This window comes from Myotis nattereri (assembly GCF_964212035.1).
Source record: "Myotis nattereri genome assembly, chromosome: 2".
NCBI classification, from domain to species: Eukaryota; Metazoa; Chordata; class Mammalia; order Chiroptera; family Vespertilionidae; genus Myotis; species Myotis nattereri.
In genome coordinates, this window is record NC_138076.1 from 88896996 (window position 1) to 88922123 (window position 25128).

At 42.9% G+C, this 25128-nt stretch overlaps 1 protein-coding gene across 1 annotated transcript in view; it reads right to left on the reverse strand.

Annotated features, from left to right (window-relative positions):
• Positions 1–22772, reverse strand: part of KPNA3 (karyopherin subunit alpha 3) — a 110888-nt gene extending 88116 nt beyond the window's left edge. The window contains exon 1 of the mRNA XM_081082791.1: positions 22517–22772. Coding sequence (XP_080938917.1) covers positions 22517–22585 — 69 coding nt within the window. The 5' untranslated portion in view covers positions 22586–22772. The remainder of the gene's footprint in view (positions 1–22516) is intronic.
• Between the last annotated feature and the right edge of the window lie 2356 nt (positions 22773–25128).

Consider the following 25128-nt stretch of genomic DNA (forward strand, 5'->3'; position numbering starts at 1 on the left):
TTAGACCACTGCTGGCTATAGTTCTATTTTTTTTTAATTAAATCTTTATTGTTCAGATTATTACAGTTGTTCCTTTTTGTTCACCCATAGCTCCCCCCAAAACCCAGTTCCCACCCCACCCTCTGCCCTTACCAACCCCCCAACCCCCACTATCCTCATCCATTGGTGTACGGTTTTTGTCCAGTCTCTTCCCGCACCCCCCACACCACTTGCCCCCCCGAGAATACTCAGTCCACTCCCTTTCTATGCCCCTGATTCTATTATATTCACCAGTTTATTCTGTTCATCAGATATTTTATTCACTTGATTTTTAGATTCCTTGTTGATAGGTGTATTTGTTGTTCATAATTTGTATCTTTACCTTTTTCTTCTTCCTCTTCTTAAAGAATACCTTTCAGCATTTCATATAATACTGGTTTGGTGGTGATGCACTCCTTTAGCTTTTTCTTATCTGTGAAGCTCTTTATCTGACCTTCAATTCTGAATGATAGCTTTGCTGAGTAAAGTAATCTTGGTTGTAGGTTCTTGGTATTCATCACTTTGAATATTTCTTGCCACTCCCTTCTGGCCTGCATAGTTTCTGTTGAAAAATCAGCTGACAGTCATATGGGTACTCCCTTGTAGGTAACTGACTTTTTTCTCTTGCTGCTTTTAAGATTCTCTCTTTGTCTTTTGCTCTTGGCATTTTAATTATGATGTGTCTTGGTGTGGTCCTCTTTGGATTCCTTTTGTTTGGGGTTCTCAGCACTTCCTGGACTTGTAAGTCTATTTCTTTCACTAGGTAGGGGAAGTTTTCTGTCATTATTTCTTCAAATACGTTTTCAATATCTTGCTCTCTCTCTTCTTCTGGCACCCGCATAAGTCGGATGTTGGTACGCTTGAAGTTGTCCCAGAGGCTCCTTATACTATCTTCATATTTTTGGATTCTTTTTTCTTTTTGTTTTTCCAGTTGGGTGTTTTTTGCTTCTTCGTATTTCAAATCTTTGACTTGATTCTTGCGATCCTCTAGTCTGCTGTTGGATCTCTGTATAATATTCTTTATTTCAGTCAGTGTATGCTTAATTTCTAGTTGGTCCTTTTTCATAACCTTGAGGGGTCTCACTAGATTTCTTGAGGGTCTCACTAAATTTATCGGCGGTTTCTAGAAAATTCTTGAAAAACCTTAGAAGTGTGGTTTTGAACTCTATATCCTGTAGTTTGCTTTCCTCCATTCCTGTCATTTGTGACCTGTTTCTTTGTCTCCGCATTTTTTATGTTTCCCTGTGTTGATAGAGTGGCTTTCTGTGCTAAGTGTCCTATAGGGCCCAGTGGCCCAGCCTCCCCAATTACCTGAGGTGGACACTCTTGGTGCACCCCCTTTTGGGATTTGTGCATAGTCTTGTTGTAGTTAAGCCTTCATTGTTGTACGTATCACTGGGAGGAATTGACCTCCAGGCCAACTGGCTGTGAGAATCAGCTGTGTCTGCAGTGGGAGAACTTCTGTGCTGGAGACACCCTTCTGGGGCAAGACTTGCTTCAGTGGGGCTTTGGTGCTCACTGAGTCTGCCCCCTGAGTGTGTCCCTTATGGATCTGAGGAGTTGCAATCTGGATGGTCCCACTCTGACCACTGGGTACACTGGCTCTTGGATCTCTAAGGAGGTGCTAATTTAGCCTCTACCTGAGGCCACCCAGCCGGAGTTACGGAGAGATCTGCAGATTCCTCTTCTTTGTTTGGGGTTTGGAGGTGCCCAGATGAGACCCAGCTGTGAAGCAATGCAAGCTACTGTGGGGCCTTGGGCCTTCTCTTGGAAGTTCTGGGTCTCTCTGACCCAGCTGCAGTTAGTTAGGTAATTTTCAGATTGCAAAAAGCCAGGCCTTTCATATGCAAAAGCCTCTGCGCACAGCTTGGGTAGGGCAGGGTCTCAGGGGATCAACAGGGCAGAGCAAGCAGCTGTGGCTGCTCCTCAGTCCTACCCTAAGAGGCCCTGAGTCTCAGTGTCCTGGTAATCGCTGCAAGCACCTCTGAGAGAAAGCTGCCCTCGAGTTCCAACCGATGCCAGACAGTCTAGTTCTCCCTGTATTAGTTTGGGTCCCCAGAGACTCACTTGGAACTGGAGTTCAGGGCAGTCGGGAGCTTGAGACTCCCTCCCGATTGAAAAAGACAACCGTGTCCTCAGTTGCCAGCCCTTTCCACGTGCGCCTCTGTACCTCTGCACTTTACTTCCGCACCTCCTCTGTATCTCAGTATGCTTTTCTCTTTCCTTCTAGTTGTAGAATTTCCACTCAGCCAGCCTTCCTGTGGTTCTGGATGATGTCCGTTTTGTCTTTTAGTTGTAGTTGTGTAGAGGTTGTATGAGGCAGCAATTTCCGGTGTTTACCTATGCCGCCATCTTGGTTTCTCCCTATAGTTTGTTCTTTAATCTTTTCTATACTTTAAGTATCGGTTCAATTGTGTGTAATCACTGGAAGCACCAACTAGTTCTGCCTCTGAGAATATCAGAGGGATTTCCCAGAAGAGATGACATTTCTTAAGTGACTTTTTTTCTCACAAATATAGCTTATGAGCTTGAAACTTACAAATATTGGTCTTTCAAAAACACAAACAACGTAGAATCTAAATAGCAGAACATTAAATTATATTAAATTTGCTATTTGAATGGAAGCCAGGCATTATTTTGATGTAAAAGTTCTTGCCTAGTATGGGAAATTAAGAATGAATAGAAACATTTAAACCTCCTTTTCTGTAAGTCCCACTGGTCTTCTAGCTATAATTTAAAATATATAGCAGGGGTGGGAAAGTTTAATAGTAAACCTAATAGAAAAAAAATGGAAATTTCTTTTACCTCCTCAAAAAATATATTCCAATACCATTGCATCTATAGTTCTAGATATCAATTAGAATTTTAAAAAGTGAGGAGGGATGTGAGATTTTTCACTTTATAAATAACTTTACAACGGGATTCCTTTAAAAAACTTAAAGGAGTTTTAAACACATACCTCTCTATCACCACCACCACTGCCACCAGTTAAGGCACAGTATATCAGACTGCCAAACATTTAGGCAGATCTTACATGCGAATTTTAAGACTCACTCCCTTTGCAGCTCCTAATCTTCCTGGATTTCTCCCCTAGTTTGTCAGCCTGGAACTCTGTACTCTGATAAGCAAGCCAATAAGGCTATAGCATTCTGTCCCACGAAGTGGGAGGATTGAGAAATATCCTCAGACAAAAACTCTTCAACTCATGAATTTTATTAGTTATAAGAATAGGCTCCCCCTCTAGTTCCTGCCTGCTTTTGATCATTTCCCAGTGCCTTTCAATGAAAAATTTAATATATTTTGTCCAGGTCTTAGAATTGTTATGTAATTCTGTGTAAGGTACTGCGCATCACGACTAGAAGCCAGAACTCTTATTGTATGGTTTTCCATTCTGAAAATTCTTTCATTAGGTAATTTTTGCTGGTATTAGGTATAATTTACCTTTTTCTTTTAATAACAGTTTTATTCGGATATAATTCACTACCATAAAATTCATTCATTTAAAGTACAAATTCATTGGTTTTTAATACAGAGTGGTGTACCTACTACTATTTCCTAATTTGTTTTTAATGATGAATAATACACTTGACCCTTGTCCACTTAAACATGGATTCCCCCCCCAAATAAATACACAGTCAGCCCTCTGTATCCCATCCATGGATTCAAACTGCGAATGAAAACAGTCTTTTCCACCAGGGCTGAGAACCTGTGATACAGAGAGCCAACTATATGCATTGATTTATATCCTTTATATAAGGGACTTGAGCATCTTCGAATTTTGGTATCTACCGGGGGGGGGGGGGGGGGAGTGAGGTGGTCCTAGAACCAATCCCCAGCAGATACCGAAGGATGAACAAAGTTTTTGGGAAGTCGAAAGTTATAAATGAATTATCAATTGTGTGGGATATCAGCACCATTAGCCCTTGCATTGTTCAAGGGTCAACTGTATTCCATTGTAAGGATATACCACATTTTATTTATCCATTAATCAACTGATGGATACTTGGGCTATTTCCACTTTTTGGCTATTATGAACAATACAACTATAAACATTTGTGTACATGTTTCATATCTCTTGAGTATACACATAGGAGTAAAACTGCTGGATCATATGGCAACTCTATAATTAATATTTGAGAGAACTACCAAACTATTTTCCAAAGTGGCTACACTATTTTACATCCCTCCAGTGTAGAAAGGTTCCAATCTCTACATATCCTCCCCAACACCAGTTATTACCTGTCTGTTTGTTTTTATGTTGTTTTAGCATTAAGTGATATCTCATTGTGCTTTTGATCTGCATTTCCCTAGTGATCAATAATGTTAGGGGTCTTTTCATGTGCTTAATGACTATTTGCATAATTTCTTTAGAGAGCTATCTGTTCAAGTCCTTTGTCTATTTTTAAATGGAATCATTTGTCTTTTTTTACTTTTGAGTTATAGTTCTTTATGTATACTAGATACAAATCCTTTATGAAATACTAGAGGCCTGGTGCACAACATTCAACATTTGTGCACTGGGCACAGGAAGCGGGCCTAAGCCGGCAGTCGGATATCCTTAGCACTGTTGCGGAGGCAGGAGAGGCTCCTGCCACCGCCACTGCGCTCACCAGCCGTGAGCCCAGCTCAGGGCTTCTGGCGGAGCAGCGCTCCCCCTGTGGGAGTGCACTGACCACTAGGGGGCAGCTCCTGCATTGAGTGTCTGCCCCTGGTGGTCAGTGCATGTCATAGTGACCAGTCGTTCTGCCATTTGGTTGACTTGCATGTTAGCCTTTTATTATATAGGATATGATTTGCAAATATTTTCTTCCATTTGTAGGTTGCCTTTTCACTTTCTTGGTGATATCTTTTGAAACAAAAAAGATTTTAATTTTGATGAAGTCCAATTTAGACATTTTCTTTTGTCACTTGGGCTTTTACTGTCATACTAAGAAAACACTGCCTAATCTGAGGTAATGAAGATCTACACCTCTGTTTTTTTCTGAGACTTTTATAATTTTAGCTCTTATAGTCAGGTCTTTGATCAATTTTATACAAGGTAGAAATCCAGTTGTCCCAGCACCATTTATTGAAAAGACTATTTTTTCCTTGTTGCTCTGTTTGGGCACCTTCATTGAAAATCAACTGACCTACAAAAAAATCTATTGTAAATATAAGAATTTATTTCTAGATTTTTAAGTCTACTCCATTGGCCTATACGTCTATTGTTATGCCAGTACTGGGCAGTCTTGATTACTGTCGGTTTGTAGTAACTTTTGAAATTGTTAAGTATGAGTTCTCCACCTTTGTTCTTTCTCAATAATGTTTTGGCAATCTGAGGGATCTCTTGCAAGTCCATATGAATTTTAGAATCATGTTAGCAGTATCTGTAAAAAAACAACAAAACAAAAGGAAAGGAAAGGAAAAAAGCAAGCCCCATTAGATTAAATGCCCCTCAAAGGCAGAGATCAGAATCACAGCCTATAGCCCATGTACTTTCCCCTTTGTATTCCAAAACTGGATTAACTTAACTCCAAGTCTCTCAAACATTCCACTTTCCCAAAATTTCAAAAGCTCAAAAAGATACATAAAGATGTTTGTTTGTATTAGCCCACATTCACTAAATTTAGAGAACAAAAGCAAATGTCCAGCCCTATAAAACTTTAACATCCAAGTATCAATTCCTTTATTTCAAGCAAAACCAGTGTTTCCAGAACTCAATGCATAACTGAAAACCACACTATTGCTACCAAGCATAGTTCATGACAGTAACTTTAAACTGTGCAAGGGGAGTGAGGAAACATTTTAAATTACTGTCACTTCTATGAAGGATTTAAGTCAGTAAGAAGTTATGCTCAAAAGGACACATATGTAATACCCTTTGTAATACTTTAAGCAATAAAATAAAAAAAAAATTAAAAAAAACATTAAAAAAAAAAGAAGTTATGCTCATTCAGAAGTATATTTGCGTTTCATCATTAAATAGTATAATAGCCTTAATTGGGAATTACCAGTTTATAAACGTTCTCTAAAACTTATATCTGAATGCTGAAATTAACTTATTTAGAATCATGATTTATATTTTCATCTTCTCTTCCCTTTAAAAATATATTTAACTTTTAAATTAAAGTAGAATAGAAAACTAATAAGTGAAGAGATAGACATAATCTGTTTCACTTTCCCTACCCTACTGCAGCCCATCCTCACATCTGTCTGTACTTCTCCAAGCCTTTTCCCCGAGACTCCTTCAAAACTAACCAGAACTTTTATCTCTTCAATTCCCTAACAGTTCCTTAGTTACCCTAGGTTCAATCATTTATTCCTTTTCTAGCCAGGTCCTTAAGGCACTTTTGCTCTGGTTTCTTCAATTTAGCCTACAAACAGCAGTTAATCCCAGCCTTCTAAAGAAATAAGAAACAACAAAAATCCTCCTTTTCACCCTACCTCCTTCTCAAGCTAACCAGTGGTCTCTCCTTCCTATAATTATCAGTTTTTAAATTCAGTGTCCACTGACTGGTTTCCTCAACTCCAACTTACTCCTTACCCCATCATAATCTAGCTTCCAGCCTCGACCACTTTCTGGGTTTCCCACTTCTCATTGGTCCCCAAGTGCCAGATTTCTTGAACTATTTTTCAAATCTTTACTAATGTCCACAACATCCTAGAACAGGGTAAGCAAACTATAGACTGAGCCAAATCCAGATTGTAAGCCAAATCTAGCCCTCTTCCTGAATTTGTAAATAAAGCTTATTGCAATAGTCACACCATTTGTTTGCCTATTATCTATGGCTGCTTTCATCCTCACCAACCCATCTGCTATGATACAACCAGAGCAATAGCTCACACACACACACACACACACACACACACACACACACACATCCTATCTAATAAAAGAGAAACATGGTAATTGGTGTACGACCGCTACCCTTCCTATTGGCTAATCAGGGCAATATGCAAATTAACTGCCAGCCAAGATGGCGGCCGGCAGCCAGGCAGCTTGAAACTAACATGAGGCTTACTTGCTTCAGTGACAGAGGACTCCAACGTTCCCCTCCTGCCACCTGCCAGCTGCAGGCCTCTGACCTGCAACTCTAAGCAACTATGTAACAAATATAGAAGCTAAACAAAACCCCAGAAACCCGCTTTAGTCCGAGGGCTTCAGCCAGCAGGATCGCAACATTGTAAACAAAGGCCAGAAATCACTTTCAACAGCAGAGGCCTGAGAGCTGGAGCCAAGCTTCAAAGCTAAAGCTGGCCCTGAATAAAAAAAAAGAAAAGAAAAAAAGGAGCGGTTGGGAGCTTCTGTCACCCGCCAGCCTGAAAACAGCCCTCAGCCCCTCACGCAGACTGGCCAGGCACCCCAGTGGGGACCCCCACCCTGAAGGGTGTGTGACCAGCTGCAAACAGCCATCATCCCCTCATCCAGGCTGGCCAGGCACCCCGTGGGGACCCCCACCCTGATCCAGGACACCCTTCAGGGCAAACCAGCCAGCCCCACCCATGCACCAGGCCTCTATCCTATATAGTAAAAGGGTAATATGCCTCCCAGCACTGGGATCAGCAGAGCCGTGAGGCCTCCCAGCACCGGGATCAGTGTGACAGGGGGCAGCGCCCAAACCCCATGATCACCCTGCAGCTCTGTGTATGACAGGGGGCGGGGCCACAACCTCCCTATCCGCCCTGCTCTGTTCGTGACAGGGGAAGGCACCCCAAACCCCTGATCAGCCCTTCTCTGTGCCTGATAGGGGGGAGCTCCCCCACCCCCTGATCGCCCTGTGGCTCTGTGTGTGACAGGGTGCGGCGCCCCAACCCCCTGATCGGCCCCGCTCTGTGTGAGACAGGGTGCGACGCCCCAACCCCCACACCCCACGGGCCCTGCTCTGTGTGTGATGGAGTAGAGCCATAACCTCCACATTGGCCCTGCCCTGAGTGTGAGAGTGGCGGCACCCCAACCCCCTGATCGGCCCTGCTCTGTGGGTGATAGAGGGCGGCGCCCCAACCCCCACCCCACGGGCCCTGCTCTGTGCGTGACAGGGGGCAGTGCCCCAACCCCCTGGTTGGCCCTGCTCTGTGCATGACAGGGTACAGAGCCCCAACCCCCCTGATAGGCCCTGCTCTGTGAGTGACAGGGAGCAGTGCCCCAACCCCCTGATTGGCCCTGCTCTGTGCATGACAGGGGGTGGGGCCACAACCTCCCCATCGACTCTGCCTTGAGTGTGACAGGGGACGGTGCCCCAAACCCCCCAATCGGCCCTACCCTGAGCGTGACTGAGGGTGGCATCGCAACCTCCCGATCCGCCCTGCTCTGTGCATGACAGGAGGCGGTGCCCCAACTCCCCAATCGGCCCTGCTCTGAGCCCGACCAGGGGCTGCACCTAGAGATTGGGCCTGCCCTCTGCCACCCGGGAGCAGGCCTAAGCCAGCAGGTCATTATCTCCCGAGGGGTCCCAGACTGCGAGAGGGCACAGGCCGGGCTGAGGGACCCCCCTTCCCCCAGAGTGCACAAATTTTTGTGCACCGTGCCTCTAGTGTGTGTGTGTATATATATATATATACACACACACACACACATACATATATATGTTTTAATTGATTACAGAGAGGAAGGGAGAGGGAGAGAGAAACATCAATGATGAGAGAGAATCACTGATTGGCTGCCTCCTGCATGCCCCCCTAGTGGGGATCAAACCGGCAATCCAGGCATGTGCCCTTGACCGCAATTGAACCCAGGATCTTTTGGTCCACAGGCCAATGCTCTATCCACTGAGCCAAATCGGCCAGGTCCAAAGCAATAGTGAACAAAATGAACAAAACTCACTTCCCTATCTAAAATTTTCCCCAGAGAAGAGATTTTTCACAACCTGGCCCCTGCCTATCCTATCCAACTTTCCAATTACTCCACCTGTAGTAGACACTAAATTACTTTAGTTCCCCAGAACTTATCATGCTGTCTCTTACTTCCAGGCCCCCACCTAAGACTTACTACTGAAGAAATATCTAGACATTTTTCTACTTTCAGCTTAAACACAACCATCTCCATGAAGCCTTCCTTGACTCACCCTTGCTGAGTCTCTCTCTATGTGCCCACTGTACTCTCTACATACTTCCATTATAGTAAGTATTTCTTTGCTTTCACATCATTTCTGTACTAGTCTAGCGAATACTTGAGAAGAAACCCTGAGGCAGAGTAGGAGAATGGTTATTAAGGGCACAGGGTTTTAAAGGAGGAAATCTAGGACTAAATGTCAGTTCTACCTTTTCCTAGTTTATGTTCTTAATAAGCAAATTAATTAACTCATTTTCTTCATCTGTATAATGGCAATATTTGTGAGGATTATTAAACATCCTATCTAATAAAAGACAAAAAGGGTAATTGACCATACCTTCGCTACACTTCTCATTGGCTAATCAGGGTGATATGCAAATTAACTGCCAACCAAGATGGCGGCCGGCAGCTGAAGTGAGCAGGAGGCTTGCTTGCTCCAGTGATGGAGTAAGCCAACGTTCCCCGCCTGCCGCGGCCCGACTCTGAGCTCCGAAAGCAGCAAAGTTTCAATTATAAAAGCTAAACAAACCCCAGGTACCAGCTTTCAGCCAGCCGTGGCCACTGAGCTGGCGCCGGCTCTTAGCTCCAGTGACGGCAACAAAGTTTCAATTATAGGAGCTAAACAAACCCCAGATACCTGCTTTCAGCAGGCCGTGGCCTCAGAGCTGGAGCAAGCAAGAGCCCGGCTCTCAGCTCCAGTGACAGCAACAGAGTTTCAATTATAGAAAGTAAATAAATTCCAGAATAAAAAAAAGAAAAAAAGAAAAAAAGGAGAGGCTGGGAGCTTCAGTCACCAGCCAGCCTGAAAACGGCCCTCAGTCCCTCACCCAGACTGGCCAGGCACCCCAGTGGGGACCCCCACCCTGAAGGGGGTGTGACCAGCTGCAAACAGCCATCAACCCCTCACCCAGGCTGGCCAGGCACCCAAGTGGGATCCCCACCCTGATCCGGGACACCATTCAGGGCAAACCAGCTGGCCCCCTCCCGTGCACCAGGCCACTATCCTATATAGTAAAAGGGTAATATGCAAACTGACCCTAACTGCAGAAAGACTGGGAATGACTGATCACTATGACACACACTGACCACCAGGGGGTAGACGCTCAATGCAGGAGCTGCACTCTGGTGGTCAGTGCACTCCCACATGGGGGAGCTCTGCTCAGCCACAAGCCAGGCTGATGGCTGCCAGTACAACGATGGTGGTGGGAGCCTCTCCTGCCTCCTCAGCAGCGCTATGGATGTCCAACTGCAACTTAGGTCTGCTCCCCGCTGGCAAGTGGACATCCCCCAAGGGCTGCCAGGCTGCCAGAGGATGTTTGATTGCCAGCTTAGGCCCAATCCCCCGGGGAGCAGGCCTACGCCAGCAGGTGGTCATCCCCCAAGGGGTCCCACACTGTGAGAGGGCACAGGCTGGGCTGAGGGAACCCCTACCCCCCGAGTGCACAAATTTTTGTGCACCGGGCCTCTAGTTATTCTTATAAGCAGAGTGCCTTGCACATATTAAGTGTTCGACAATTACTGGTTATCATTTTCACTTTTTACCCCCACGCTTAGTTCAGAATTCAATTAACTGCTGATTGAAATAACAAATTAGTTCTGTACACATTATTTTCAGCTGTGTACTGAATATTTCCATGTGAACATTTGGTTCCCAAAATTCATTATCTTTACTCCCAAACTGTTTCAATTACACTAGAGTGACCAACTTGTTAAGGTTTGCCCAGGATTTCTTGGTTTGGACACTGAAACCAGTGGGCAAAATAGGACAATCACCTCAGTTATGTTGCAAACAATAAAAAAAACTTCAATTAATTTAAGAAATAAGGGGAGGGGGGGGCAGGAAGGTTTTTTGGAAGAATATAGAGCAATTCAAAGAACCAAAGGAAAAGCTAAAGAATCAGTTCTATGAAAAAAATCAGGATGAAGGCAACTCCACAGGTCTAGATATCAGGAATTAATGGAAGATTTCTTCATAGCACTTCTGCCAAGATAAATCACTTAGTTCCCAGCATTAGCTCACTCAAGATTAAAAGGGCAGGTTCAGCATTTGATTGATCTAATTTGTGTTATCCAGAAAGGATGAGACACCTTAACTAACCAGATGCAGGAGTACTAAGATTAAAAATCCCACCAAGAGCCCTGGCCAGTGTGGCTCAGTTGGTTGGAGCACTGTCCTATACACCAAAAGGTGGTGGATTCAATTCCCAGTCAGAGCACATACCCAAGTTACGGTTCAATTCCTGGTCAGGGTGCATGTGGAAGGCAACCCACCAATGTCTCTCTCTCTCTTCCTCTCTCTAAAAATCAATAAAATAAAATAAATGCCACCAAGAGTTATCCAATGGCAGAAGAGCAGCTTCCAAAGACCAAATCAGAATGCTGTTTCTCAAAGAAGTGAGAACGGATGTAATGTCACCATATTAACTTTTGCTTGAACACACCATGCCTTTAAGACTCCATGACAGCCCAGTCAGTGTGGCTAAGAGGTTGAGCCCTATGAACCAGGAGGTCATGGTTCAATTCCCGGTCAGGGCATATGCCTGGGTTGCAGGCTCGATCCCCAGTGTGGGGCATGCAGGAGGCAGCCAATCAATGATTCTCTCATCATTGATGTTTCTATCTTTCCCTCTCCCTTCTTCTTTGAAATCAATTAAAAATGTATATTTTTTAAAAAAAAAAAGAAAGGAAAAAAAAAGACTCCATAACATATTTACTGTTATTCATGCTATTTTTCTTTTTGTCTTGGCAAACTCCTACACATCCTTCAAGACCTAGCTCACGCTCAGCCAGTGTTGCTCAGTGGTTGATCATGGACCTATGAATCTGAAGGTCACGGTTTGATTTCGAGTCAGGGAACATGCTGGGGGGAGTGGGGAGGGGGCTCGATTCCCAGTAGAGGGCATGCAGGAGGCAGACAATCAATGATTCCTATCATTGATGTTGCTATCTTTCTCTCCCTTCCTCTCTGAAGTCAATAAAAATATCTTTTAAAAATACCTACTTCAAGTGTGATCTGTGTAACCTTTCTCAATTTCTCCAGGTACAGTTAGTCGCTCCCTTTCTCCAATCTCTCATAGTACTCTGCAAATTATATAACTGTATTACAGAACTTACGCTGTACACTAAGTATATGCTTAGGTATCAGTCTCTTCCACTAAATGAATTTCCCTAGAGCAGTGGTTCTCAACCTTCTGGCCCTTTAAATACAGTTCCTCATGTTGTGACCCAACCATAAAATTATTTTCGTTGCTACTTCATAACTGTAATGTTGCTACTGGTATGAATTGTAATGTAAATATCTGATATGCAGGATGGTATTAGGTGACCCCTGTGAAAGGGTCGTTCAACCGCCAAAGAGGTCGAGACCCACAGGCTGAGAACCGCTGCCCTAGAGGAAGGACAATATTATTCATATTTCTAATCTTTGGCATTAACAATGACTGCCTGACACATAACAAATGCTAAATAAGCGTTTAATAAATCTGTTATCAAGGATACTAGGATACATGAAGCATCAAATTAAAATAAAAGAGAGGAGCTACTACAAGTAAACATGCTGACAGTAACAAAGAGAACACTGACAGACTAAGAGCAAGGGAAGAACAGGCAAAAAAAACTGTGAAGAGTAAAAACTCCACAAGCATAGAAATTAAGGACAAAATTCTGACAAATCTAAAATCCTGAAGGCATGACTTAAGTAAAAGCAAAAACCAACATCTATATGCATATGGTGATTCTCTTCTTAAATAGAATATAATTGTTATTTTCTAAATTATATTCTATTTAAGAAGGCAGAGAAATGTATAGGACATTTTCAGAAACATTGGCATTTCAAAATAAAATTTGTTATATAAACAAGTAAACTTATAACCCAGAAAACTCAACCATTCAGAATACATTTCAAGTAAATATAGTCATGATTTATTTTTAACTTTTTTTCCAAATATATTTTTATTGATTTCAGAGAGGAAGGGAGTGGGAGAGATAGAAACATCAATGATGAGAGAGAATCATTGATTGGCTGCCTCCTGTATGCCCCACACTGGGGATCAAGCCCGAAACCCAGGAATGTGCCCTGACTGGGAATCAAACTGTTATCTCTTGGTTCTTAGGTCGATGCTCAACCGCTGAGCCATGGTGGCTGGGCATATCATATTTCAACTGTTAAGGTTGGGATCTGACAAAATTTTCAAAACTGCCCTGAAGTACAGCTACATCCTCCTTATATTTTTAATGTTGCTTTACCTTCAAATTAAAGAAATAGGGACTTGGAAATGAGAATATTAGCCAAATCTTACACTACGAAAACAAAAAGTCAATTTAGGAATTGTGTCAGTCATGGAAAGAGAATGCCATTTACTTTGAAGTTACATTTTCTAACTCCTTTACTGGATACCAAGAAGTCAGGTTACTTTTTCTTTTTCACTTCAGATGTTAGCCTGTCTATATCACATCTCAACAAATAATTCAAATACATTCCATCAAATACAGTAACTTTGACATCATGACTGTTAAACTATTCTTTATCATCTGAACCCTCTGATCAATCTTAGCATCACTATTGGGATATATTCTGAAGTGCACTGCATCACCAATTGAAGTATTTAACTAAAGATAGTCCAGCTTTTAAAACTAACCTCCTGTATACAGAAAATCAGGAGGGTGATAAGAAATAGGAGAAACAAGTTAAGACACACCACAAAGAAATGGACAGATTCAGTAATTAGGACATTCATTCCATTTGGTTGAACCATATGAAATTGCTGATACTTGCCTGTTTTGAACCTCAAAAATGGTAACATCATGTGATTCAACTTCATTTAAGAACACTGACCTCATCACAAATTGATGGCATTTGAAAAAAAAAGCGAGCCAAAAGGTGGAAGCAACCCAATTATCCATCAATGGATGAATAGATAAATAAAATGTGGTTTATACATGCAATCAAATAAGTTCATCCATAAAAAGGAAACTTTGACACATGCTACAACATGGATGAACCTGAAAGACATTACGGTAAGTGAAATAAGCGAGTCAAAAAAAGACAAATATTATGTGATTCCACTTATATGAGGTTCCTAAGTAGTTAAATTCATAAAGACAAAAAAAAAAAAAAATAGAAGGGAAGCTGCCTGGGGCGAAGGGGAAGAAGAATGCAATTACTTTTTAATGGAAACAGTTTTAGTTGGAGAAGATGAAAAAGTTCTGTAGATGGGAAGTGATGCTGGTTACACAACAATGTGAATGTACTTAATGCCACAGAACTGTACCCTTAAAATACATAAAACGGTAAATTTTGTATTTTACTACAATTAAAGAAATGATGGGAGCCTGTTCTATATTAAACAACATAAACAAATGTGATCTGATCTTGTTTAATTATGCTTCTAAAGACAAAATGTAAAAAACCAACAATAATAATTAAGGGTCAACTGGAGAAATTTAAATATGGACTGGATTAGATGTTATTAAAAAATAGGGGCCCAGTGCACAAATTCGTGCACCTTGAAAGTAACTGTGGGTCGCGAGGCTGTGTGTAGGCACAGGGGCGGGTCTCAGCCCATCCTCCATGCCCCTGCCGAGCCCACGCCCAGGCCCTCCAGCCATGGCCCCCAGTCCCCTGCCTGCCAGCAGCCCCGCTCCCGCCGCCGCCACTCCCACGCACTGATGGTGCCGGCCCCACTTGCACCCACTGACAGTGTGGAGTGATTGGGGCCAGTGCCAGCAGTGGGTGCGAGTGGGGCCAGTTATCAGAGAGTGCGAGCTGCTGCCCCAATCGCCCCTCAGGAGCAGGGGGAAGTAGAGAAACCTTCATGGGTGATCAGGGCCAGCAGCCGCCACTTGCACCCACTAATAGTGCCAAGTGATCGGGACTGGTGCCGGCACCAGCAGCGGGTACGAGCAGTAGCTCTGGCACTGGCTGTGGGTGTGAGCAGGGCCAGTGCTGGCAGTGGATGCGAGCGGGGCCAGCGCCGGCAGCAGGTGCGAGCGCCAGGTGGGACTGTGGTGCGTGGGAGCAAAGAATTTTCAGTAACCACCAGAAGCTCGCCCTGATGACAGCGACTGGAGCCCCACCTTGGCGACCGCTCACCTGCTCCACTATCCTGCTGCAGCCAACACCCGCCATGTTCCACACACGTCCCCTGGTGGTCAGCACACATCATAGCGACCAGTTGTTTGGTTGTTCGGTTATGCCAATTGTTCCACCATTCAGTCTATTTGCATATTAGCCTTTTATTACATAGGATTATTGTGTCAAGGTAATGTGATATTTATGCAAGAACACATTCTTATAATTTAGAGAAGCCTTAAGTCTTCAGAAATAAAATGCCATATCTGCTATATTCAGATGAACAAATGATAAGCAAATACAGCAAATTGTGACTTATTAAATCTAAGTGATATGTATATGGGCCTAATATATTATTCTCCTTTTTCTACATATTAGAACATTTTTATGATTAAGAACAAGAACATTTTAAAAATTATTTCACTATGCATGTGTTTTAATCTAATACCTTACCTATCATAATAAAAAGTTTAGACTAGATTTGGGAAGCAGTAGGAAAAGGCACTAAAAGATTAAATGTGTCACTTCAAAAATATAGTTTAGAAAAATTACTGGGCGGTGATATCTGGTCTGGATTTATTTCTTCAAGAAATATTTTAGTCCAACCGGCATGGCTCAGTGGTTGAGCGTCGACCTATGAACCAGGAGGCCCTCATTCAATTACTGGTCAGGGCACATGCCCGGGTTGCGGGCTCAATCCCCAGTGTGGGGTGTGCAGGAGGCAGCTGATCAATGATTCTCTCATCGATATTTCTATCTCTCTCTCCCTTCCTCTCTGAAGTCAATAAAAAAAAATTAAAAATATATTTTAGTGCTTACTTTGTTCCAGCCACTGTACTAGGAAATAAGCAACGAGGATGTATAGCTTTTGTCTTCAAAAAGCTCACAATGTAGGAGGAGCAACAGGTAAAACATAATTAACACATATTATCACAACTATAATGAGGAAGATATACTCAAGAGTTCTTTCAGGAATGAAGAAGGGTACCTAACTCAACCTGGGAGAATGAAGGGGGCTCAGAAAGATTTCTCAGAGTTTAGTATTTAAGAGGGGTAGGAAATTAGCCAGGCAACAAGAGGCAGGGAAGGATATTCAGTCAGCAGAATAGCTCTGAGAATAGAAATAGCATTGGCAAGCAGAGGAGGACAGGATTCCAGATTATATATAAGCATATAAGAAGTTCAGTGTTGCCAGAGCTTAAAGGGGTATGGAGGGTGGGGGGAGGAAGTTGACTCTGGAGAAATAATCAGGTATCAGGCTCACTGAAAAATCTTATAAATTGGAGGGAAAATACCATTTTGGAGGCAACTTTTAAACTGCCCGGTGATAAAGGTTGAAAGTAGGCTGGAGGCAGTGGAATACAGAGGCAGGGCCAAAATCCAGAGACAGCACAGAGATTCAAGATACATGACTAGCATCTGACTGAATGTGGAAGATGAGGAAGGAGTCCAAGAAACCTCTCAAGTTTCAAGTTCAGTTCACAGTGCAAATGATGCCATAAACAACAAAAAAAAAAAAAAAGAGAGAAGCAGAACGTAACTTTAAACACTTTGCGCTTGACAAACTGATGTGATGCTCGTGATTAATTTACAGCAGATTAAAACAGATTTAAACCCAGAAATAATGGTTAAAACTAAGGGAGCTGCTAATGTGGGCAAGAAAAACGGTCTATACAGGGAGTCACAGACAAGAATCCCAAGAATCCCACACTCAATGCACAGGAAGAAGAGTTGGCAAAACCAACTAAAAAAGAGTAATCAATGAGATACAAAAAACAGAAAAGATTATATGCTGTTAATACATCATAGTGTACCTGCTACATGGCATATAGATTCCTAAAAATTTTCATGTTCTGCAAAATCAGGAATAAAGAGAAAATACATAAGAGAAAATACAAAAGACAGCTGCGGCAATAAGCACCTTTAGACGGAACATATGGTTAAATGAAGCCAAGAGGTAGAACATGAGTGAATGGGCAATGTGTTCATACTGCTGGGCTTGCTGTGTGCAACTGTGTGTTCCTGTACTTCAACTGTTTGTGTTCAAGCGCTCTTACTTGGTTGGGAGTGCTAAACAATCAATGTGCTGGTAAGAATCAAATAGGAATCAAAATGAATTTTGCATTAACCAACATCATTCCTCTTAACCATTCAAGTATGAATTGGTTCATGTTACAGAAATACATCACAGCAGGAGAGTCTGTCAAAGGAGAGCTTGGCAACAATATCACTCACTGCCATGAAATCAACACCCAAAAAATTAGTATCTTAGAACAATAGTGTGCTTTTCACTCCCAAATGTAGAGTGTTTTCAAGTATACTATCTAGTTTCTCTTCTCAAAGAATATTTATTAAATTTTATATACTGGTCATTAACATCAGTCACAGCCCAAGGTCCCTACCCTCAGTGAGCTTAACAGTGCCCACATACTTTTAAAAAATTTGTTGTACATCACAGAGATTTATCCCAAAGAGGCAAAGGAAAATTTACTGAGGAAATTATTAGAGAGAAGGAAAAGAAAAGGAACTAATAGTAATAGGTATGTTATTAGTCAACTAGGAAAGGTCCTATGGAGAACTTAAGAGTTGTGAACTAGAATGGCATGATGTGGCAGAATTGTGATCTTGGTGTTTCAGAGATATATGAGGGAATCTGAGTTTGCCAGAATGAGCCCCACTAAAGAGATGGCAAAAGAAGGTATATAGGTGAATAGCATGTACAGAGGCATGGAGAGGAAACTGTGCTGGTTACTTCACCATCTCAAATACTACTAGTATATCATGGTTGGCACAAAGGAGCTATAAGGAAAAGTGGTAGGGGTAGGTGAGGTAGAAAAAATAGGGCCTTTTGTGGAATTCTGTGTGGCATGCTAAGGACTTTTAATTTTATCCTGAAGGCAATGGGAATAATCTTACCAGGAAAATTATGCAAAGAAAGATCAATCCACAAGATACACTGAGGCAGGAAGATATCAGAGGCAAGAAAACCAGGTGTACTATCACACTTTTATGAGTGAGAACGACAGGGGCTAAATTAGGGCAGTGGTAGTAAGGTTGGCAATAAAAGTAAAAATACGAGGGCTAGTCAGATGACTAATTCAGAAAAGTGAAGGAAGGGAGTCAAGGATAAAGTTTTAAGCTTGAACTATTAGATAGTACCCTCTACCAACAGAGGTTCCAGAGAGAGAAGCAGGTTTGCTAGTGCCAGTTGAATCTGCAAATGAGAAAATATATACATATATATACAGCTAGTATTAGAAACTATAGGATAAAGTTTATGTGTTAAGCCCAAGAAAATGGGTTACTATTTTTCATTGAAACCAACCAACTGGCTCCTAAGTAATAAGGAACGTTTGCAAGAGTAAAAAGAAAAAAAAAAGGCAAATAAATCAAATGATAAATAGGATGTCAAACATTTTTATTAGCAAGGTTTTAAAATGCCAAAATTGGAATTTCTGTGATATATTCAAACTCTCTTACATATTTTCTCCTTAAATTAACTTTCACATAGGTCAAGTCTTAGGTTCCACTCAATGGAGAGACAGTTTAACACAGTGAGCAAGAGTTCTGACTTTAGCGTCATGCTACTTCACTTTAAGTCTAGGCTCTGCTACTTACTACCCTGTGATTTAGGGCTAGTTACTTAAGAATTGCAGGCCTCAAGTTTCCTTCTAAATGTAAATAACAATAGTATATACTTCAGAGGATTGTTGCGAAGACTAAACACAATAACACATATAAAGCACATGGTGTAGGTGCATTGTAAACAGTCAATAAATGTTAAGATTTTAAAAATTATTATTATTTATCATTACTTATGAAAATATCACAACCTTGTATACACAGGTAAAAGAAAGAAAAAGTTGACCTAGATGGTGGTTATCTAAATGTGTGAGTTACAAGTGAATACTTAAGTCTTAAATGGAACACTTGTTTTGTGTACTTTTCTATAAATATATTTTAAAGTTTAAATATTTTTTAAAAAAGAAAAAAGCCTAAGAACCAATGCCTTACATGAAAATGTCTGGTATTAAAATACACATTCCAGACCAAATAAAAGTAATTATTTTCACTATGTGTTTCCTAGTTTTAGCTACAAAATCCATTCTCCCTATCTAAGTTTCAAACTGCTATCAGTGATAATTACTCCCTCCCCTATAAATTTCAGGATAATCTTTATTCTCTTCATCTTCTGTGCACTTTACACAGAAGAGGAAGAGACAGGAGAAACAGTAGGAGGAGATGCAAATCTTCATTCCATGTTATGACCATGACCATCCCCCACCTCAATTTTTTAGGAAATTCCTCATTGTATTCAGGATAACAGCACTATGACTCCAGAATTCTTGATATGACTGCACCACCTTTTCCCATTGTTCTAATCATATTATACCCTCTACTCTAAAATAAATTCCTTCAGATCTCCCTATCAAGAAGTTTCTAAGCAGCTCTTTGCCATGGACATATTCTCAGACCACCAGTCTCATCTCTTCACTCTCTTCTTTTTTCATCTGAACTATCTAATAGTTCAACAGATCTTTATTCACTAATTTCTCATGTGCCCTGTGCAAGTTTAGGGCATATTTCCTACAAAAGTCACCAACCTCTCTTCTATGAAGCCATTCCTGAGTGAATGAAATTACCTCTCCCCACTCACAACTCCTTGGTATAACTCTACACTTTTATTTTCTTTAGAAAATATGTCTTTTATTCTTGCACCTAGCATCTTTTTTTGTGTATCCGCTCGTTGTATTATTTACAATGTTTTATCTTTCATCTATGCTATACATGAAAAAGTAGGAATGATATCTCATCAAAGCGTATTTCACTATTTTGAAACAAGCCTGATAATCTCAACTACTTAGTCACGGAGCTACAGTATAGTATGTTTTGAATGTAATATAATTTCTAATGGATAAGACTAAATTAGATATGGTGTCTAGTTTAGTTATACCTAAATCCACAATAAAGGCATTTGATCAGATCTGACTCCAGATTACCCTTTAGTTACATCTCCAGCACTCCCTTCTCTCTCAGCAGTCTTACTGCAATCTCCCAGGACACTTCAATTACTGTTTCCTTAAGTCTGGAATGCTTCTTGTTGGCCCTCTCCCTTTCCGGGCCAACATCCTTTCACTGTTCAGGATCTACTCACTTCCATTCATCCACTAGGAATCAACTAGAACACCTCCCTTGACCATTCAGCTCCAAGTTAGGTTCTTATGCATTCTCAGAATACACATATTGATGAACTGCATTGTAATTATCAGTTTACTTTTCTATCATTCCTACTGAACTGTAAACTCCTTGAGATACAGGCTCAATTTTATTCCCTTTTCCTTCCACAAGACTTGACATTGTTAGATACCCAAGACAATTAGTGAATGAATGTCCACACTCTGTGACCTTGTGCAGGGTGCATACTTACTTGAGTTTCCCCATCTAAAGTAATTTCATCCTGTAAAGTGGGGATAATGCTATACCTAGCTCATAAAGTTGTTATAGGATTAAATGAGGTATCATAAAGCCTTAGTATAGTGTCTACCACATAGAACTACCATTTGAATACCTGTTATTTCATGCCTTAGTTACCCTAATGTATGTATCCTGGGAAATGTAATGTTGTTGTGACTAATATTTTCAGACTGAAAGGCTTAGTTAGCAGTCATTAATCTAGAAGTCACTGGTTACATTCTGGTCATCAGTAAGTATGTATTATGTATCTATTATGTGCAGGAGTTTTTACAAGGTATTACTGAGCTCCCAGAACAAAGTAGGGGCAAATAATAAGACAAAAACCTGTCTCAATATTCAAGAAGAAAGAGTTCTGTATAAACAATATGGGTATTTTTCAAACTATGTAAGTTTTGCTTTATAATAGGGGTAAGCTTCAAGAACAATTACAGACAGAGAAAGTTCAAAATTAATTCCTATCATCAAGTGGACCAATAACAGGAGGCAGTTTCAAAATTTCTTGCTGCTATTCATAACTGTCCTTTTGCTTAGGAGTATTTCTCACAAAAGTAACAACCATGACCAGGACAGAGACAGATGACCTATATTTGTCTCATTCAAATGTGAATTCCACAGTATTTCCTTAGTTGTTTTCCAATTAGTATGTAAATTTATAGCTCTGAAAAATGGCCTGAGTTTTGCCTGTTTTCTACACTAAATGGTATATTTCCTTCTTTAAGAGAGAATAAAATGCATTTCTTATTCACCTGGCCCTTAGCAAGAATGAAACTGCAAATCATGTCACCTAGTATTAGGAAAGGAGGCTGTGGACTTAAAACTACTTCCCCCCTAACAAATCCGGAGGCCACAGTCCCAATGAAGTTTGTGCATTATATTACATTGCTTCTAGTAGCTGCAAAGAGACCTCTAGCGCTGCCTTAATAAATCGAGTTTGCAAATAGTACCTGCTTATGTCACCTGAATGAGACAATGGCAACATGCTGTGTAGCAACGAACTGAGTGACCACATTAATGTTTACAGTTTTGTAACCACATCGAAATTCTACCAGCTTGGAGCAAGAGGCATATCCAAGGCCGTATAAACCTATGTATTCCATTTATTCCAGTAAAACATGTCAAAGAAATAATCCTACGTGCACCCCCATTACAAACAAGAAATGCTAAGAAAACAGGTCCTGTGAACGGGGGTCGGAACAATGTCTCTTCTAAAGCCTCAACACAATAGATGGCCAACTATTGTCCACCTTCAGCTTGCTCCAAATGCCAGCAGTCACAGGAGCATGAGCTGGAACAGCTCAGCACGACTGGTCCAAAGGACAGCTCTGGAATAGAAGAAAATGGTCCTGGCGCATCCTCCCCTCCCCCGCCCCCCACCCTCAAACCAGTCGGCTACCCGGCTGGTCCCCACCCCCCGCTGCGGGCGCCGCCGCCCGCCTGGGCCCAGCTCGCAGAAGGTAGGCGCGGGGACCCGCAGAGCCGAGGCTCCATGTGCGGCAGCGCAGGAGGCAGCGAGGGGGCTGCGCCGGCGGGAGGGAGCGCCGGCCACGGGCGCGAGCCGCGGCCACCCCCTCGGCGGGGCGGCGGACCGACCCGCGCGGCAGCATCCCGGACCCGCGAGGCCCCAGCCGGCGGACCCGCCTCAGCTCCGCATCCCTTCCTCGCGGACAGCAGGCCGCGCCCGCATGACGGGGCCGAAAACCACGGCATTTCCCGGCCCGCGCGCCCGCGGCTCCGGAGGGGAGGCTGCAGCCGGCCCCCGTGCCGGCGCCTGCTCCGCCCAGCCCTGGGCCCGGTGACGGGAGGCGGCGGCCAACTCTGACCCACCGCGAGCCGGCGAGCGCTCTCCCGGCGCCGGCCCCCCGCCCTTCCCCGCCGCCGCGGGGCCGGCGCGGCCAGGCGGACCCAGATCGAGGGGGTGCACTCACTTCCACATCGCGGCCCTTGTTCTTAAAGCTCTTGATGCGGTGGTTCTCCAGGCCAGGGTTCTCGGCCATGGCTGCGCGCGGCTCCGGCGGCGGCTACTCCTGCGGCGGCGGCGGCGGCGGCGAGTCTCGGTGCGGGAGGGGGAGGTGGAGGAGCGCGGGAGGGGAAGGGGGAGGGGGGGGAAGAGAGCACGTTCCGTGACGCCTCCGAGCGCGAGGTGGCAGCAGCGCCAGGGCCGGCGCAGGCCGACTGCCGGGTGGGGCGGGGCCGGGCGGGACCGGCGCTGAGAAACCGAGCGCGCCTCGGGAGGCTGTTGTCACGTGCCCGGGGCGGCTCCAGGGCCTGGACGCTTTCCTGGCAGGATGTGCCTGGCCTTACGGGGTGACCCCAACCCGCCGCCCCAGGGCCTCGGTGCTGCTAGTTATGGCCCAGCAATGGAGCCAGCGGCTTTTACTGCTCCCCGGCGACGCTGAGCTGCAGAAGGGTACTACAGTTCCCAGCATGCCACGTCCGGCGGGGGAGATTCCGGGCTTGACAGCACGAGGGGATGCCGGGAAACCCAAGCGCGCGCTTCTGGATGCTGGGCTCGAAGCTCCGCCCCCGAGACCGCCTCTGGGCGGGGACGTGGGAGGAGCTTCCCCGGAGGTGGCATCTTGTACGGGATTGGCAAGAGGCGGGAGAGGTCTCCAGTCTCCCAAAATAGCAGCCACCCTTAGTGGCTGTTCCTGGCTGCGCTTTGGTTTTATAAATAGCATCTATTTCCACCTGACATGTATATGTATGTAATATATGTGTGTGTTATTTGGTTTACTACACGAGAATTAAGCTCAATGAAAGCAGGGACATTGGCTGGTTTATTGTTGAATCCCTTGTGTCAAAACAGTGCTAGGCACACTCAATAAATACTTGAACAAATTAGTGCTCTAGCATCTCTCAGTTTCTTCATCATTCATCAAAGCCCGATTCTGCAACTTTCACTCTGGCAGTTCCTGTATTTCAGTGTCCCCAGCCCTGAATCACCATCCTTAATCTTTAGCTTTCAGGAAGCAGTCAAGCATCTCCCCTTAGGATTATTGGAATGATCAAGGGAAATTTGGATCCGTAACACTAATAGAAAGTTGCTTTCTAGAATAGGCGAGCTTCTTTGATTATATGTAAAATAATTCAGTTTCAGAATCTCTGGCAGATATAAGCAGATATGCAATGTTATAGTACAATCTAGATGACTGGGGCCATTCAAAAGTTGGTAGAAATAAAACTATAAAGAGATTAAAGAAGACATTCTCTCAAAACAAACGGGCCTTATAAAGCCAGAGGTTCAGGGGTCATGAATTCAGAGACCTTTGGTGGCCAGGCTATGTCTGGGGCATTTGTTTTGTGAGTGGTGAGGTGTGGCCTGTTCATAAACACAGGCCCATTTAAAGGCTTCAGACCACTGTGGCCATATTGGACTGTGAGCCAGTCTTGCCAAAGGTCCAATTATTCAAGAAAAATCCATTCATTTTTATATGTAGATTTACATTTTTTAATGCACTTCAGTGAATCAGTAGCTTAAAGACTCTAGGCCCTCACTATGAAATAGCTGATCCCAGTCCAATTATGTAAAAGGGAAGAAACACACACACACCTAAAGCTTAGAATGAATAGATTACTTCAGTTGTAGTTCTTATGGCAATAGAAGTTGTGGGTTTGCTGCTCTCCCCAACTGGAAGAAAAACTTATATATGGGCTGTGCTCAATCTCTGTCATAATTTATCCAGGCAGTCTCTTTTCAGGTTACTTCACTCCCTTCTAACACTTCTCTTTTTTCTACTTGCTGTCCTCAAATGTGTAAGTCATGTATCATTTTAGAGTTTTAGACATATTTAGTGAGCACTAAATATGTGTCAATCATTGCCCTAATATAAAAATATATTTGTAAACAAGACAGCCTGGTTCCTACTTCGCATAGCTTTGTGTCAATCAGAGTAGACAGATAATAAAACAAGTTAATTATCACCCAAGAAGTGCAGTGAGTGTCAAGAAACAGGAGGGAAGCTCAAGACTCACAGCAGGGAGATCTTTATAACCTACTCCTAATGTGTGAGGGCAAGATTGCAAATGGAAGTCTACATAGCACATATCTAAATATTTAGAAGTTATAAATCAAGCTTACAAACTTAAATAAAACATAGTCTAATCTTTGACATTGACAAATGCACTTTCTTTACCACCTGAAAATCTCCATTTGAATTTAAATTACCTGACTTCTTGGACATCTGCTTCAGAATGTGGTGGAACAAAGAGACCTGGAAGCCAGTCCGCAGCCCACTTTTTGTTCCCATTCTCTTCCATCTCAGCTGCATCCCTCACTAGAGTAGACCTTAAGAACATTTGCATATCCATATTCACAAGAATCAAGTCCAGCCTCACACCACCAAAACTCTGTCTAGTAGGTGTCCTGTGGGACCCCATGGCACAGTCTCCTTGATCATCTGTGCTGGTTGCTCCAGGAATGATCCCCTTGAGGGTTATGTGGGCCCTCCTGTTGTAATTTAGTTTTGATTGCTGTTGGCCCATTCATGTGTGGGGTAAATCCTCAGGCTCACTAACTATAAGAATTAACTTCAGGAGG